This window comes from Gekko japonicus, unplaced genomic scaffold (genome assembly GCF_001447785.1).
Source record: "Gekko japonicus isolate JY-2015 unplaced genomic scaffold, Gekko_japonicus_V1.1 scaffold1529, whole genome shotgun sequence".
In the NCBI taxonomy this organism is placed as follows: Eukaryota; Metazoa; Chordata; class Lepidosauria; order Squamata; family Gekkonidae; genus Gekko; species Gekko japonicus.
The window spans coordinates 216,853-235,052 of record NW_015173717.1 but is presented as its reverse complement, the minus strand read 5'-3'; the positions used below and the strand labels follow the sequence as shown (position 1 = coordinate 235,052).

At 49.5% G+C, this 18,200-nt stretch overlaps 2 protein-coding genes across 2 annotated transcripts in view; one reads left to right on the top strand and one right to left on the bottom strand.

Moving 5' to 3' along the window:
* Positions 1-13,639, bottom strand: part of HEPH (hephaestin) — an 89,119-nt gene extending 75,480 nt beyond the window's left edge. The window contains exons 1-5 of the mRNA XM_015423339.1: positions 13,479-13,639; positions 8,617-8,861; positions 5,553-5,765; positions 2,671-2,850; positions 1,536-1,790 (exon numbers count right to left, since the gene is read on the bottom strand). Of these exons, the coding sequence (XP_015278825.1) occupies positions 1,536-1,790; positions 2,671-2,850; positions 5,553-5,765; positions 8,617-8,861; positions 13,479-13,639 (1,054 nt within the window). The remainder of the gene's footprint in view (positions 1-1,535; positions 1,791-2,670; positions 2,851-5,552; positions 5,766-8,616; positions 8,862-13,478) is intronic.
* A 1,355-nt stretch (positions 13,640-14,994) lies between these two features.
* LOC107120607 (heat shock factor protein 3-like) overlaps positions 14,995-18,200 on the top strand; it is a 72,290-nt gene continuing 69,084 nt past the window's right edge. The window contains exons 1-2 of the mRNA XM_015423338.1: positions 14,995-15,007; positions 16,867-17,013. Of these exons, the coding sequence (XP_015278824.1) occupies positions 14,995-15,007; positions 16,867-17,013 (160 nt within the window). The remainder of the gene's footprint in view (positions 15,008-16,866; positions 17,014-18,200) is intronic.

Here is an 18,200-nt window from a genome sequence, read left to right as displayed (position 1 = left end):
TACCATCTCCAGTTGAAAGGAGCAGGCAGGAGATGACGTGAAAGAACTTTCTCTATCCCGGGTTCAGCTTCTACCATCTCCAGTTGAAAGGAGCAGGCAGGAGATGACGTGAAAGAACTTTCTCTATCCCGGGTTCAGCTTCTACCATCTCCAGTTGAAAGGAGCAGGCAGGAGATGTCGTGAAAGAACTTTCTCTATCCCGGGTTCAGCTTCTACCATCTCCAATTGAAAGGAGCAGGCAGGAGATGTCGTGAAAGAACTTTCTCTATCCCGGGTTCAGCTTCTACCATCTCCAGTTGAAAGGAGCAGGCAGGAGATGACGTGAAAGAACTTTCTCTGCCTGAGATCCCAGAGAGCCGATGTCAGTCTGAGCAGACAAGAATGACTCTGATGGAGTTTGTTATTTTATTTTGGTTTGAACTGAATTTTTTAAAAAATCTACTATTGTAAGCTGCCTGGAGCCATGATAAAAGACAGGGTATAATTTTAATTAATTAATTAATTGGCCGATGCAAGTCATTGCAATGGTCTGATTCTATATAAGGCTCTTTAAATTGTGTTCACAAGGGAGGAAGGTGATGATGTGGAGTCTATGCTACCACTTATTAAAGACCTTTTGGATTAAGGACTTAAAACAGTCAGAAGAAAGAATTAATCAAATGCCTACAGAAAAAGATGAACAGCTAAATACTCTTCAGAAGCACAATGAACACCTAGATAGGGGACTATCTGCTGTTATTAATACGGTTGAGTCCACTGATAAGAAAATGACAGTGTAAAAGATCTAGAACATGTGTATGTTGGTAACACTGAATTGTTAAATGTTGCTTGGAGAGTTAGAAGTGCCAAATGAAAGGCAAAAACATAATTTTGAAATTGAAAGCATGATGCAATAAAATTAGCCCTATTTAAATTAAGAAGCAAAGGTGTTTTTTGTGTTGGTTTTTTTGTTTGGCTTCTTCAAACTGCCTGAAAGAAAACAAGAGAAACGCTGGCCCAGTCAGGAATATCTTAGTGACACTACTAGAAAATATGTGGGCAGGTCTACAGGAGAGGAATGATGCGGGGGATCTTTAATGGGAGAGAGAGGAATTCCTTTGGATACCATAGCAGGGATGACCACAGGGACAATTAGAGGAAGAGACAGTCGGCCAAAAGAGAAACCTTGAAGGGGGACACTGGGAAGATTTGGAAGAGAAGGCAAGGCAAGGCAAGGCATCACCTGAGAGGGCAAGAAGATGGAGATTTATGCAAGGCAACTGCCTAGGCAGCTATCACATGAAAGGTGGCACTTCTAAAAGTAACGGATTTCAAAAGTAAAATTTAAAAATACTGGAAAGACAAATGCTGGATTTTTATTTTTGAAATTTGAATTGAAGCCAATTTTCCCCCCAGTGTTGCCTCAGATGTGGCTATAGTGCTGTCCATATTTCATGGGAAAGTCGCCTGTGTGAAGTCCTTGTTCCCGGTGGCGGCAGTGGGCAAGTCAGACGGGCAGCCCCTGGCCCAGAGTCCCGCTTGCCACGACTCCTTACCTTGCAGGTGCTTGTGAACCTGGCAGCTCAGCAGCCACTTCCCAGTGTTATGAGGGACCATTTCAGCCGTGACGAAGGTGGCTGGGAAGAGGCTGACCACGTCGGTTCTGTGGCCTCGGAGGGTCAGGGTCTGTCCATGGAAGAAGGCAGTGTGGACATCCATCTCGTTGCCCATCCCAAAGAGGTGCCACGATACATGATCCCCAGAGCACATGGTCATCACGGGTAGGTTACCAAGCACATACCCATTAATGGCTGTAGAAACAAAGGTCAAGATGGCCGTCAAACGGCATTCGTTCAGTAGTAGTGGGGTGCTAATTTTATAATTTGCTTTATTTTTAACTGTTGCTAGCTGCTCTGAGCCTGGGGGAAGGGAAGTGATAGACTTTGAAATGGACTAGAGAAAGCATTCAGATGAAGGCCCATGTCCAGTGCCTCCTCCATTCCATCCTGTATCCAATATGGCAGAGATCCCTTTCCGTCATGGATCATGTTCTGGATTGCAGCTTCAGCTGTTGAAGGCAGAAGCTAAAGGCAGCAGGGGTGGGGGTGCTGGTGGCTTTGGTATCCACCTTAGCTTACACCCAGGATGCCTTCATTTTGCCATATAAATGCAAGAATAACTCAAAAAGTTAACAATTAGATGTTTTTCACTCAATCCTTCTGTCCAGTCTCAGTCATTTTATAACCTGACTTCAACTCTGAGGTAGCCTTCATGTGACAAGTCCCACCGAATACATTGTGTGTGGGGATTGGTTGCTTGGAGTCATACTCCCCTGTGAAGGGAAATTATGATATGGGGACACAGGACTAATTAAAAAGGAAATAATTAAAGATTGCCTCTTCTTCTTTCATCTTCTTTTGTGTAATGAATTGTATGTTGCTAACAATTTATTGTATGTTGCGAATATGTAAAATAACCAACAGGGAGATGTGAAACTTAAATAATGTGAAAATGTATTGGTTAACTATAAGAAGATGAATCCACCAGCAAAATCTTTTAACTAGTTGACAGCATTACAGTTCATGCGTATCTGTCCTTTCTGATAGTTGATTTTCTCAGATTTAGGGACGAATGTGTCTGTCCTTCCTACTTGGGATATCAAATGCAGGGAAGACAAAAGGGGACATTCACCATGCATCTGGTTGCTCTCCCTGAACTCCTCGTCTTTCTCATCAACGGATTCTGGGTCTCCGCAGAAAGACGCGATGTTTTCTCTCAGGTGCCAACTTTCATTCTCATCAACCACGCCGAACATCAGAAAGAAACTGAGATCCACATCATGGCGTCTTTGAGAGGCACTCCTCAGAGTTCCTGGACCAGGAAAGGATACGAGTAAACAGAGGCGGGAATCTGCTGAATGGACACCAGCATGAATGTACAACAACATCAGTGAGACAATCAGCTTCTCACTGCCTGCTCAGGCACCAGCTAATGGGCCCTTCTTGGTGACAAGCAAGATCTCCACTAGGCAGACCACTTCCAAGTATTCCGCTGCCTCTAGGTGTGGGCACTGCTCCCTTGGAAGACGATGTGATGCAGGAGGAGTCTGAACCATGGCCCCATCCCAGGCCCACGCTGTCTTTCCCACGGACGGGGGAGGATCTGCAGCAGGAGGACTCTTCCAGCCTAAGCCAGAGATTGTGGTGCGACTGGTGCACTTGGAGAAGGGGCTTCAGCCTTCTGACGCACACCCTTTTCCTGACCGGAAGCAGTCCAGGGAGGGGATGCTGGGCAGTGTTCCCCCTAAGCTGAGTTAGTGTGCGCTGGCTCACAGTTTTTTAGCCTCCGGCTCACACATTTTCCTCTTAGCTCAGGAAGGATGGCTCCAGCGCAAACTGATGTATGTGGTAGCCAAATCACCCACTCACAACTTTAATGCTAGTAGCTCACAAAGTAGAATTTTGCTCACAAGACTCCACAGCTTAGAGGGAGCATTGATTCTGGGGAAACCCACCAGTGTACATGTGTATTCCTGGGACCATTGCAATTCCGGAAAACAGCACGGGAAGGAAGGCTAAAGTTTCTTCTCCACATGCATTGCAGCCACAATCCAAAAAATGGGAATCGAGGAGAACCTGCAGCTCCCATATGACTGTTATGCAGGACTCAGGGTGGGGACCTGGGACCCAATTTGCATACTAAGTTTCATGTGAATAACAAACCTGAATTTAGCAGAATGATCAGAACTTTTTTCTGGAGATCTCGCATCTTGTCCCTGACTCTGATCTTTCTGGTGTTTAGAGGCCTGCCTTCAAATATTTTTTATTAGTTCAGAAAACATGCATTGGAGTACAGCAACACTAGCTGTTCTTCTTGTCTACACTTCTTGTCTACACTTTGGGCCTCACACTTTCCAGTTCCTTTAGCAAGCTTCATATTCAGGAGGAAGCCTGCAAACAGAACTCACAGGGCAGGATTCCTTGGAGAAGGGCTTGATCAATGATACGACATAGACAACACATCACACAGCATGGGTTTATTGGGGAAGGGACACAGCTGATGGCAGAGTGCACAGATGTCATGCAGGAGGTCCCAGGTTCACTCCCTGGCATCTCTGGTTAAAAGATCTTGGGTAGCAGCTATAAGAAAAGAGCCTTCTCTACCCTTATCCTGCTGAACTGGTGCCAGTCCAAGAAGATGGTCTGTTATGTCAGTGCCCCATGTTCTGGAGCCCTTCAGAATTACTGACCCTAAACTGACAGGATTTCCTTCTGCTTGTCTGGGTTTTGTAAAGCTTGGATAAAACTGTACTTTAATTGCCAGAGTGAACACAGACTGGCAACTAGTTATGTGGTAGGGGAATTGGGGGGGGGGGCTTACAAAGAGAAAGAGAAAGGCCTCACCACTGGCATGGCACAGGAAGTGGCACCATCTTGCCAGCAACGTGTGGGTAATGCTCTAGTATTGGGCAAAAATTCTATGTTAAAACTGGCCTCTACCATATAGTCTTTGTCAAAATATCAGCTGAGTCACCCGGACATAGCTGGCGTGATGATGTTCCTTTCCTGCGTAATACCGGTGATGAGGCCTAGGCTTTCTCCTTTCTCCTGATAAGCTCCTTTCCCCCCCCCCCACTGGCAAACTGATTGAGGGCTGGGGGCAGGGCCTGGCAGGAAGGGCCCCCCGCCTCCACTGGGGGTCTGGCAACCCTACTGTGCAGCCTGATTCTATACAGGTTTACTGGGATGCAAGTCACACAGTATTCATTTGTGAGGGTTACCAAATGTAAAAGGGGTCATTTCATAGAAAAAGAGGTGCAGGAGCTCATTAGCATAACTCATTAGCTTAACTTATTTGCATATGCCACTCCCCATGACATCACCGGAAGTTTGTCAGAAGGCAACACGCACCGCTCAGGCTCCACTGGACTGTTTTGGATTGCTAGGGGGGGGGGGGATGTGCAGATCTGTCCTCGCAGAGGAGGGAGAGCTTGTACCTGAATAAAACTTGGTCTTAAAGGTGCCACGGGACTGTTTTGGACCGGGGGGCTGGGGAGGGGCTCTGCAGCTTACCTGGCTGTTTCTTGCTCTGACTGAGGGCTGCTGGGAGCAGGGGGTGGGGCTTGTTGCATGTGCCCGTCCCTTGGGCTCTTTACTGCCGGAGCTCCGCTCCTGTGCACTCCTGCAGGAAATGACCCCTGGTAATACCAACAAAGGAATCACATGGGGCTGTATACTGAATAGCAACCTAAGTCAAAATAAACTATAACTAAGGAATGTGGAAGGAAGGCTTTGTTCCTTATTATATCATCTGTAAGATAATTTCAGCCCTGAACTGGATGGCCCAGATTAGCCCAGTTTCTTCAGATCTCAGAAGCTAAGCAGGGTCAGCCTTGGTTAGTACTTGGATGGGAGACCACCAAGGAATACGAAGGTCCTGATGCGGAGGCATGCCAGTGTCAAACCACCTCTGAACATCTCTTGCCTTGGAAACCTTACAGGGTTGCCAGACGTTGGTACTTTCTACCACCAAGATAATTTCTAGGTAGGCTACAAAACCTGTGGCAGTCTTACCTTCTTTACATATAAGTAATGGCCCAATTAAGCCAGTGGCAATATCTTTTGGTGCATCGATGTGAGAATGATAGATCCAAGTCAAACATGTAGGATCGTCAGCAGTTGGGCCATGATCCTCGGGAACAGTCCAGGTATAGGTGTGGCTCCCTCCGGGCAGGACAGCGTCATCCTTCTTGAGGTCCTGCGAGGACATATCTGGATACTGAGATCCTGCAAGAAGTAGGCAATCCATACACATGGTTGAAAAGTTTTACTGCTTTAACAGTAGAGAACTAGAAGCCATCTCAGTGGCTGTTTTGCCAGTGCAAAGGCTTTAAATAAAAATAATGCAGAAGCAGTGTGTTTTGGGAGGTAGGGAGGCCCTGGCCCAGAGACTGTGGATCGTTTTTCCTGGAACACCAGAACGAATGGCCCACCTGGTGCTCATGAATGGCAGTCGGCAGCCTTTCCCATGTGCCTGGTGGGCACTGCAAGGACTGTGGCTGACAACAAGGATTGCTAACCTCTGGATGGGGCCTGGAGATTTTCTGGAATGACAACTGGCCTCCAGACCACAGAGATCAGTTTCCTTGGTGAAGAAGGCTGCACAGACACTGGGTGCGTTCAGACGGGGGCTTTACAACGGTTAGGGTGCCGGTTCCAACCGGTTAGGGTTACTTACGGGTGTTCAGACGGTGAACATCTGCCTCCCGTCCCTAACCGTTGTAAATCCCTTTAAACCGTTGCACTCTGCCACTAGGTCCGAAGTGGTGGTAAACAGAGTGCAACGGTTGAAAACGGTGCACCCCGGCGTCTGATCGCTCTCCTCCGTTGCGCAGCCACTTCCGTCGGAAGCCTGAGGCTTCCGGCTTTCCCCCACCATTTTTTAAAAAAAACTAGGCGATATGCGCTCAGGCGAAGCTTCGCCCTGAGCGTTTGTTAAAATAATTAAAAAAAGCCCTTACTTTACCGTCCCGGAGGAGTCCGGGTCTTAAGCGAGGCCAGGTTGGGCTTTAAACTTTAAAGGTAAGTGCTTCTCTGAATGGCTGCCTGTGCGCATGCTCAAACAGTCCTTAAAAAAAAAAAACCGCCGACGCCCACAGCGTGTGAGCGGGCGTCCACCGGAGGGCTCCGCAGACAGGAAGGTGAGTCTGATCGCGTTCCTGCCGGCATAAACTGCACCGGTTCCAACCGGTGCAGTTTATGCAGGCAGAAACGCCCCATCTGAACGCACCCACTGTGTGGCATTATACCCCACTGAGGTTTCTACCCTCTGCAAACTCCACCCTCTCCATGCTGTACCTGCCCCCCCCCCAGGTTTCTAGGAATTTCTCAGCCTGGAGTTGGCCCCTCTGTTGATAGCTTCAGCTGGACTAGAGGCATTTGATGTAGGCCAAAAGTAGAGGTACATAAACATAGGCCTCTGTGCCTGGCTTTGTGCCGTGCCACAACTCACAGGGAGTCTTCACTGTGGTCTTGTAGGCAGCCTAATATCACAGTCATTGCAGCTTCCCCCCAGTGTCTGTTGGGAGGCCCTGAATGAATTAGCATGCATCCAACCATGACTGTTGTAAAATGATTATTGTGCTCAGCTACCCCGATTTTGGTCATGAGTGTTTGGGACGGTGAGTCTGTGTTGCATTCTGTTGTCCGAAAGGGAGCAGCGAGTTTCTTTTGCACTCCAGGCCCTCCCTTCTCCTCCAGTGTGTTTGTCTCTTCCCTCATGGAGTTGCAAGGAACAGGATGTTCCTGTGGATCTCTCCCATGAGAAGGTGCCAGAAACATGGTCAGGTCCCCGCAGGCAAGCACACGTCCACTCACAGGAAACTAGATTAACCAGCCGTTTGTTTTAGATAGAAGTGCTCTTTTTAGAATAGACTTCTATTTGATTCTACTCCAACGAATGGGAACCTACTTCAATAAACTTATAATCTCTGCCTTGTGTGTTTTGGTGTGCTTTGTATCCATGCTTCATTGCTGTATTACTCTTCTAATTATACAACCCATACTCTCTAAGACTCTAGAACATTGGTGATTGTGTAATTTAAAGTGACTGGGTTTTTTTGGAACTACTAAAGAGTTTTGTTTGTCTGCTTGTTTGTGACCAGGCTGTCAGTATCCTAGGGTTCCCAGGTTTCTTACTATGGGATAGACCTCCCAGAAAAGTTGATTGTTGCCTTTCAGAACCTGAAGTGCTGTCTGGAGGAAAATGGTATGGAACGAGTGCCGCCATGTTGACATCAGTTTCATCAAAATATTGGAAGTAACGTCAGGACATCCTTCTTTGCAGTAAGCAAATAGCCATGCACAGCAAAATGAATCTTAGAAAAGCTTTATCCCCCTTCTGAATTGGAAGAAAAGGTGCAGACATACAGCTCTTCCCAAGCTCGATGGAGAGAATTTCCATGGATTTTTCAAATTAAAAACCAGTTCCAGGAATAGGGAGCTGCAGAGCTGCTAACCAAAAGCGAGCCTGCCACTGGAGATGAGGACTCTGAAATGAAGCTACTGTAAAATGGGAGAAGCAAGATAATAACAGATTATCAATTGGTATATATAAAAAGTGGAGAAAATTTCTAAGGACATGATTGATGCATTGTAGAAATTGTATATCCTGCAAGGATGATCATAGTAGATTACCTTCTTCAGGGAATTTTTCTCAACCAGACTTGAGGAGGATGAGAATTCTCATTTCCAAAGAGAAGCCTTTAGATAAGATAGCTACTATGGGATGTGGATTACTTGAAAAGTGAAAAATAAGACTTTTAAAACTCACTTTCCAAAAGTTATTCATTTCAACTTTCAGTGAGAAAGTTTGTAAACTACAGGATGTGCTTGGTTTAATAAGAACACAACAGTCCCTTGTACAAAGTTCCTAGGAGGATCAGCGCAAGACTGGTTTCAAATTATGTGATCAGAAGGACCAGAGTGTTGTAAAAGGAACTCTCTGCTTACTTTCACGTCCCTTTAGTTAGGAGAAGGCTCATGTTCCAGTTCAAACAGGAAAGAGTTACCTCAAGCGTCCAAAAAATGCAAAGTCGCCTTTACTCTCGATACATTTTCACAAGGCAATTTCATTTACCTTCGGAGCCCTTCTCATAGAAGACGCCATGAGGATGGACAGTGAATGGCCGAGTGGCAAAATTTTTCAGGTGCACTGAGACTGTGTCACCCACTTCAGCTTGGATGATGGGACCCAGGAATCCCAGCCAGACAGGTTGGGGTACTTCTGCCGTGTACGTGGAATCGGAATACTGCTTATAGACGGACTTCTTGTAAATGCTGCCGACTCTGTTCTTGGCAGGCTGGAGGAATTTAGAGGCTATTCTGGGGGGAGGGGAAAGGCAAGGAAGGTAAGATACCAAGATTTCTCCCCACATATATACCCAATTCAGCGTTCAATCCTTGATCCTTGATGCTGAAGCAACCTGGCCCTCATTCTCTCTTGTGCTATTTCTGTGCAACAAGTGGCTGTTGGTAATGTGTCGAAGTAGGAAGGAGGGAGCCATTTTGAAATCAAATATGCATTCTGAGTAACATGCGCTTTACTCATGCACATGACAGATTGAATGGGGCAGACCCCCCTGTCCATTAGCATAGAACCTGTCTGGGGATCCCCCGGAATTACAGCACATTTCCAGACTACAGAGATCAGTTCTCTTGGAGAACATGGATGCTTTGGAGGGTGGACTCCATGGCCTTATACCCCACTGAGGTCCCCGTCCTCCCCAGGCTCCACCCCCACGTATCCAGGAATTTCCCAGCCTGGATCTGGCAACCCCTCGCTGCCCATCCCCTGCGGTGGCCAGGTGGGACCTGGGAACCCTAAATTCTGGAGAGTTGGGGGTGGAGCCTGGGGAGGTCAAGGCGCTCAGCAGGGTATAATGCCATACAGTCCGCCCTCCAAAGTGGCCATGATCTCTGTTGTCTGGAGGTCAGTTGTGCTTCCAGGAGATCTCCAGGCCCCACCTGGAGGCTGGCGATCCAATGAGCAGCAGCCCTCCCTCGGAAAGTCTACTGTTTTAATTGCCCCAAACTCATAAGTGTGGAAATTGCTTTTGGTGCAGATTATGAGAGAGAGAGAGAGAGAGAGAGAGAGAGAGAGAGAGAGAGAGAGAGCGAGCTATCAGGATGGAGAAGGATTTGGCAGGCTGGCGAGCTTCATTCAGGGTGGGTGACACATTTGAGCAGTCTGTTGTGGGAGTCAAAGAACGACAAAAGGAAATATTTTGCAGTTTGCATAAAGTCAGTTGGAAATGAATGTGTGTTTCTGCTCTTTTGTTCATCTTTCATTGCTTAATGCCACATTCAGAGGGGGACCAAAAGGTCGGTAAAATAAATCAACCATAAAGTGCATCAAACACACAGTGCATTAATTCTAAATTGGATTGACAATTGAAAACAAAAACAAGACCAGCAAAGGGAAGCAATTGGCCTGGTAAATGTAAGTGCTGGCAAGGCACCGCCAACTTATGGCGACCTTGCAGGGTTTTCAAGGCAACCAACCTTCAGAGGCGGTCTGCCCTTGCCTGCCCCTGCCTAGAGACCCTGGGCTCCCTCGGTGGGCTCCCATCCAAGAACTATCCGGGGCTGAACCTGCTTAGCTTCTGAAATCGGGCTAGCCTGGGCCAATGTTCCTTCTAAGCTGTTGAGTCTTCTGAGCAAAAATTCTACTTTGTGAGCTACTGGCATTAAAGTTGTGAGCGAGCAATTTCACTGCTGCATCAATTAGTTTGCTCCGGTGCCATCCTTCCTGGGCTAAGACAAAAAATGAGTGAGCCAGAGGCAAAAAGACTGTGAGCTAGCTCACACTAACTCAGCTTAGAGGGAACACTGGCCTGGGCTATTCGGGTCAGGGCTGGGGTCTGTGTGTGTGCTGTAGTGTATGTGTAAAATGCTGTCAAGTCACAATCAACTTATGGCCAGGCCACCCCATAGGGCTTCCAAGGCAAGAGAGGTTAGAGTTGGTTTGACACGGCCTGCCTGTGCATATCGACCCTGGTGGTCTCCCTTCCAAGGACTGAACTAGGCCAACCCCGCTTAGTTTCTGAGATCAGGCTCGCCTTGGCCTGTCCAGGTCAGGGCATAATCGTTCTAGGGCTGCAAAAGGTCCGGAAGGAAAACTGTGCAGCCTCTTTCCTAGGCTCTTAATGTGTGGAAATGGGCAGTTGAAGACTTTTGTTGCATAGTGGCAAAACATCATATGGAAAATAACATACATAGACATCCTTCCTCCTCTCAGATTGTTCTAACAAAACCACCTTTAAAGGTGGCCAAATTTTGTGCCTCAGTGTGGCCAACAGGAATCATGGAATCACACAGAGTTGGGAGGGGCCCTGCAGGCCATCTGGTCCCGCAGCCCCTGCCCCGTGCAGGATCAGCCGCGAACATCCCTGACAAGTGTCTGTCCAGCTACTGCTTCAAGACGGCCAGCGAGGGGGAGCTCACCCCCTCCCCGGGCAACCCATTCCACTGCTGAACAACTCCAACAAGGAAGCAGCTGGTCAAGCCTTTTTATTCATTATATCTGCACTACTGAAATCAGCCTTTTTAATTGTATGCAGATGTCCTGATGACACTCTCTGTGTATCAATATTGGCTGATCTATGATAGTAACAAATAAAGATTGTTTGATGGTTACTAATATCACATCAAGCTTCTATTAAAGGGACAGGGCATTTTTTTCTCCAGGACAGTTGGCAACTCTAAATTGGTTCAAAAAATTAAACCAGAATATATATTGATTTCATTGAAAACATTTCTAAGCCACCTTTCCACTCAGTTCAGAATCCTCAAGCTGGCGAACATTAGAACATTAAAATATTTCAAACGCTAAAACCATTTCAGAACATTAAAAACAGTGTTTAAAATACAACTCCCCCCCCATATATACAGGCACACCCATTATTTAATCAGTTGAATACGCACAGCAGAGAGGATGACTAATAAGAATTATTGAGGGAATCTGAAACAAACCAAAAAAGTCTTTACCCACAAGCAGCAGAGAACAATGGTGGGAGAAAGGGATAGATCCCCAGGATCCAGTGATACTTCTGAGTGGGAGTGAACTGAATTCAGGCTACTTCTATTTCAGCTAATCCCTGTTGCTCAGTGATGTGCTCTCAATGTCCCCAAGGGCAGAAGAGTTCAGGCATAACCCTCCGGTGTTACATGCACGCTGAATGAGCACACTGGCTGCTTGAGCAGTACCTTGCTGGGTCCTTAGAGATCCACCCGGGCTAGCAAGCTCTGCAAGAACCTCAGCCTCTGGCAAGGAATGGCCAGGCCAGTAGCCCATGCGTAGTCTGCTAGGGTTGCCAAATCCAGGTAGGGAAATTCCTGAAGATTTAGGCGTGGGGCCTGGAAAGGGACCTCTGCAATGTGTAAATAATACCACAATCCACCACCCAAAGCAGCCTTTTTCTTCAGGGAAAATGATCCCCACCCCCTGAAAGTCAGTGATCATGCTGGAAGATCTCCAGGCCCCACCTGGCAGCTGCTGCCAAAACAACATTTCTAAAAATCTGCACAGCCAATCAAATATCCAGTTGCCAACCAGAAGGCTGGCTGGGCCAAAGCCCCACCTGGTCCCACCCGCCTTCGAAAAATACTTTGCGAGTGTCAGGAAAGTAGGGTTGCCAACTTCCAGGTGTGGCCTGGAAATCTCCTGGAATTACAATTGATACCCAAACTGCAGAGATCAGCTCCCCCCTGGAGGGGATGGCAGTTCTGGAGGGTGGACCCGACGGCATCATACCCTACTGAGCTCCCTCCCCTCCTCAAACTCCGCCCTCCTCAGGCACCGCCCCAGCCAGAGCTGGACTGACTGAGCTGGGACTCTGGAACACCTCAGTTCACATCTTGCCACACCACAAACTTCTCTCAGCCTCTGCGAGCTCCTCCTCAGGGCTGGCCAACAGAGCCAAGCTAGACATGCTGTTTGATAAAGAGTTACCCAGACCCAGCTGTTTCCTCTCAGACACACCGTGGGGAATGTCTGTGGAAAAGGAAAGTAGAGCCCCTTTGGGCCTGGAACGCTCCCATGGGAGGACGAATAGCTTGCCCCCCCCCCCCAGGCCATTTTTGCATCAGCTAATATGACAGATGGGTGTAGGGCTGCCAAGTGGGGGCGGGGAAACCCCCGCTTTGGAGGCCCGATTTCCACCGCCACGGAATCGGGCCCCGGGGGGAACTCCACCCCCCCCGAAGTGCAGCGTGACGCAGCCGCGTCACTCACGTTGGGGGCGTGGCCCAGATCGTCAGAGGGAAAACTCTATGGTTTTCCTTCTGACGATCTGGGCCATGCCCTCAACGTGAGCGACGTAGCACGACACTTCCTGTGACATGCTGGCGGCGCGCCGCCGAGGAGCTCCTGGAGCCCGGTGAGGCTCCCCCGCTGCCAAGGTAAGAAGACTTGGCAACCCTAGATGGGCGGGAGTTATTTCCCCATTTCTGCTGCTCCACATGCACAGAATATTACACATGGGGCAGCAAAAACAGGGAAACTCCCCCCCCCCAACATTTGTGCATGGGAAAATGGCCGGGGGGGGGGAAGGGATGAGTGACCCCCCCCCACAGCAGTGTTCCAGGCCCAAATGGGCTTTCCTTTATTTTTAAACAGACATTCCCCACAGCTGCTGCATGACTGCAGAGGAACTCTTTAAAAGCAGCATGTCTGTTTGGCCCTGAGGTAATGTATGCAAAGGGTACTCTGAGCACTAAAAAAAATGCCATGAATTACAGTAACAGGCTAAGGTATCAGACGTGGAAGTAAACTATAATAGTCTGCGTGTTCCCCTTGGCATAGCTCTCTTAAGGCACTATGAATTCACAATATGAAAAATGCCTGAGATACAAGAAGTTACACATTAAGTCAGCAAAGATCTGGTCCATTTATTATCTCTAAGCAGCCTCCTACTCTTTTCGAAGAGAAGTGGAACCTACGGGTCATCTGTAAAGCTCCGTCCCATGACTTCATTCTTTTGTAATGGAGCGTAATTCCATTCCACCTCACGGATCCCCAGATAGTAGACTCTGGTGGTGCCTTCTGCCAGAACAAGAAAGAGGAAATGGATCTGGACTGTGGTGCACTGATAGGATCCCATCTCAGCTCTTGGAAAGTCTTTTGGAGATCTTTGGAAAGAAAGGAAACAACCATCTTAGCTTGAGTCCTAAGATCCAGAAGGACCAATAGGGCAGCACCCCAAAACTTTGACTGGAGCGGAAGACTGAGCCAGACCTGCTATGGAGGCAAAGGAAGAATCAGCCCAAAGGTACGGTGCATTCTCACTCAGTTGGGGGGGTGTCAAGATCAGCAGTGACCTGAAGCAGCACACGGGTCCCCTCACCTCACAGTGAGCATGTGAAGCCGAAGAATGGGACCAGAAAGAGTTGTATTCCCAGAGTTGCCAACTCCAGTTGGGACATTCCTGGAGATTTGGGGGTGAAGCCTGGGGAGGGTGGAAATGGGGGTGGGACCTCAGCCAGGTATCTCTCCTTATATATAAAAGCCTTTTGGTGGTGGCACTCTCCAGAACGTTCCACATGCTCCCGAATTGGTTGGCGCCCAGGTGTGTTACTTGCAGGGCATCTGTCTCCACTGGCTGCGTTACTGCCTCCCTTGCTGTGGCCCTGCCCACAGAGGCGGCACCCAGCATCTCGGCCTCACTCTCCTTGGAGCGGACAGACGAGTCAGATGCTCCAGCGGACGGGGGCTTGAGACTGATTGTGCCACCGCCGCGGTCGTCCTTGCCTGAGCGCAGGTAGCCACCCGGGATGTGTGCGACTGCACAGCGGATGGGCTAGGTGCTCCAGCAGAGGGAGGGAGGGGGCTCGGCCCACTCCTGCAGCCACTGCGGTCATCCTCACCCGAGCCCGGCTACAGGTGGCCGCCCACGATGCCACTGGACGACGGACGCATCGGGCACTCTGGTGTGCAGGGGGACCCTCAGGCTGAGCCCGATTCTCCTGCTGCCGCCGCCACGGTCATCCGAGCCCGACTACTGGCAGCTGGATGAACTCTGACTGGATGGGGGCCAGTGCGCCGCCAGGCTGGAGACTGCTGGAGGTGGCCCGGAGGCCAGTGGATACGCCCGGGTGGAAAGCCGGTCACACGCCACTCCCTCACTCAACTCCGGGGGGTCATGCAGGGGACCAGAGGCACCTGCATCACATCTTTCCAGGGCTCGTTGTCTTCCTCCACAACAGGCTTTGCTCCTAGTAATACCATAAAGTTCACCATCTAAAGCAGCTATTTTTTCCATTTTATGGCTTTGAAGTGAAGTGAGGGGAAAGACCACCACAAAACCACTCTGAGAAACCCTGGGGAAACTGCGAGTGGAAAGCGAACTGAACACTGAAGGGGGGAGGGGAACAGTGCAGAACGAAAAAGAAAACGTGGCAAACAGGCATGGTGATAGCAGGGGAAATGCAGAATAATTAAAAAAAAAACCCAACAGTGATGCACGGTGAAGGTGAGGGAAAAGACCAGTGCCTGGCAGGCCTCATTCACCTGCTCTTATGCTCTGTCTTTTACAGAAATCCCCCTGTCATTGTTTGCTTATTTTGAAAAATCATGTTGCCTCCTCAGTGACTTGCTATCATTCTATCGATTGCATCTCTATCTTGCCCTTCCCCCAAGGAGCTCAGGGCAGCCTCACATAGCCCTTCTGAATCTTTATCTTCACAACAACCCTGTGAAATGGGTTGAACTGTAAATGAAACATATTTGACACCACGTATCATTTGCAGATGTGCACACACTGACCATTGGATCCAGCGTGATGTAGTGGGATCCAGAGTGCTGGACTAGGCTCTGGGAGTTCCAGGTTCAAACCGCTATGCTGCCATGGAAGCCCGCTGGCCGATCCTGGACCAGTCACACCCTCTCAGCCTAACTTACCTCACAGGGTTGTTGTGAGGATAAAATGTAGGAGAAGAGAACTATGTCACCTGCTTGGGGTCCCCACGGGGAGAAAGGCGGGGTATAAATGAAATAAATGAATAAGTAATGGGTCAAACGCAGAAATCGATCGTGTCTCTCACGCACGGTTCTAATCCTGTGCGTTCTCTCAGAAGTAGGTTCCACTGCATTGAGTGGGGCTGACTCCCAAGGTTACATGCAGAGGCCTGCAGTCTTAACAGTGGATGAGCTAAAGAAAGACCATTCATGGTCCATCCAACGGAGCAGTCCTCTAGCCTGCCCCCTAACAACACATTGCCACGCGAGAATCAACACAGATTCCTATTGAGACATACTTAAAATGCCATCATTCTTGGCTTTCTTCTCAGTGGCAGAGGGTACAAAACTCTCATGACATTAGAACCGATAAAGGGCACCCTCTTACAGAACCAACCGCTCTGATCAAGGGAAGCAGGATTCACAGCCCGCCTGTGCCCCCTGCTGTGGGCTATACCACTTCAGGCCTTACACAATCTGTCCAGCAGCCTGACACCCCCCCAGCCTTTCCTTCCCATTCCCCCCCCCCATTTAGGTTCTCCCCACCAACAACCCAAACCCTTTGAACGTTCACTGAGAAGGAAGGAAGCCCTAGTTGCTTCCCCAGCTAAGCAGGCCTAGCACTGCAGCGGAGAAGCTAGTGCAGAAAGCGTTCAACTAATTCAGGGAATTCAGACGTCTCTTACTTTGCCGGAGAAGAAAGCGGGTGACTAGCATGAAGGGCTTGAGAAATATTTCCCCAGCATTTTCTTCCAGCGCCTGAAGCCCCAATGAAACCGCACCAGATTGACAAGCTGAGCAGGGGGCAAAGTCTCGTCCATAAAACAGGGCGGTGATGCCTGGGCTGGAGTGTCGGTCTGTCGGGGACAGGCAGTGCCTTGGGAGGGTGCCATTGGCTGCGGGGGCGGCTGCTGCTGCAGAACCATCACAGTCAGCAGAGAGATCCAGCAGCCTTCACTGCCTTATCACCCCAGGTTTCAGTGGCAAGGGACAAGCAGGGTGTGTGGTGCTCCTAATGAGGCCTGACCGTGGTAGGGAAGATAAGAAGCGATAATATGGATAAGAACAAAGTGCAAACAATTAGGACCCTGTCCAGTAAAGTGGCCTGGGCGTGGGTGGCCCAGGCGAGCCCGATCTCTAAGTTGTCTGTGACTTGATGGCACGGCGAGGGGCAGCAGCTGCTCCAAATCCCCCCACATGCACACCGGTTTTGCACTGGCTCCGGCGGCCCCAACCAGAGCAGCCCAGCATCCTGGAAGCATGAAGCTCCATGCTGAGGCCGCGCTGCCCACAGCCTGGAGGCTGCCCTCCCCCCAAGAGTACCTGCCCGCCCACTGGCACTCTGCACCAACTGCCCTCTCCCCTCTTTCACAGGCTGCGCTGCTTGCACCAAACCAACCTTTTGGGTGGAGGTTCTGCCATGTGCTGCTCAGAGAGAGTGTTCTGGGGAGCAGTGGGCGGGAGGCGCAGCAGAGTGGCAGCAGGCTGAGATGGACGGCGGCGCCAATGTGCACCTGCTCGGTTTGCAGCTTCAGTTCCACTGACGAGTCACGAGCACAGGGCGACGAGTGGAGCAGCCTAGTAGTAGCAGGGCTTTTGGCAAGGGCAGCGCACGGAGGCAGGCCAGTGCTGCACCCTCCCTTCAGGGGGCGCTATCAGCAACTGCCTAACCTTGCCTCTATGAATACACTGGCCCTGCACGTGTGCTTGCATGCCTGGAAGTCATGGCGACTTCTGGCGACCCTATTGGGTGTCAGGACCCACAGCAAGACAACGAAGTACACGCTTCCAGGAAGGTTTTACTTTTATTGAAAAGCCATAGATGCGATAACATGAACACTGTTAGGAATGGCGGGTTACCTATGCGCATAATAGGATATAGGGCATTCGTATACACCCCCACACACACATAGTACCCAATTAGGTGGGTTCCCGCACGCAGGCATTTGGCTGAGAACTAACGGCTGCAGAAGCAGGGTAGGTGAGAATTTTCCCACGATTTCTAGACACATCAACTCCTCCAGTGGCCTTGAGAGATATGCACTGCAGCGAAGAGGCAATTAAGTGCAAGAGAAGGAATGCACAAGAAAGAGAAACATACATCATACTATTGGCAGCTTAGCTGACATAGGGGTTTGAACGTGTCAAAGAGGTGGCTTGATGTCCTGCCTCTGCATCCTGAGCTCTAATATTTCAAGGAGGTCTCCCTTCCAAGTACTTGCCAGGGTCGGCTCTACTTAGCTTCCGAGATCTGACGAGATCAGGCACGCCTGCGCTATCCAGGTCAGGGTGGATGACTGAAATATATGTCAAACTGCTGATAACACATTAAGACAACCAAGCTTTTCAAGAATCTCTATAAATAAAAAACACACACACTACATTGGCTTTTCAATCTGTGAAGGATGGGTCACAATGGGCAGGGTTCCTGCTCCCCCCTGGGGCTGGCATTCCACTCCGTGGCCTGTCATCCCAGTTCCTGAAGACTCCTGCTCCACCCTGGGGCTGTCATTCCACTCCGTGGCCTGTCATCCCAGTTCCTGAAGACTCCTGCTCCTCCCTGGGACTGTCATTCCACTCCATGGCCTGTCATCCCAGTTCCATAACACTCCTGCTCCTCCCTGGGACTGTCATTCCACTCCATGGCCTGTCATCCCAGTTCCATAACACTCCTGCTCCCCCCTGGGGCTGGCATTCCACTCCGTGGC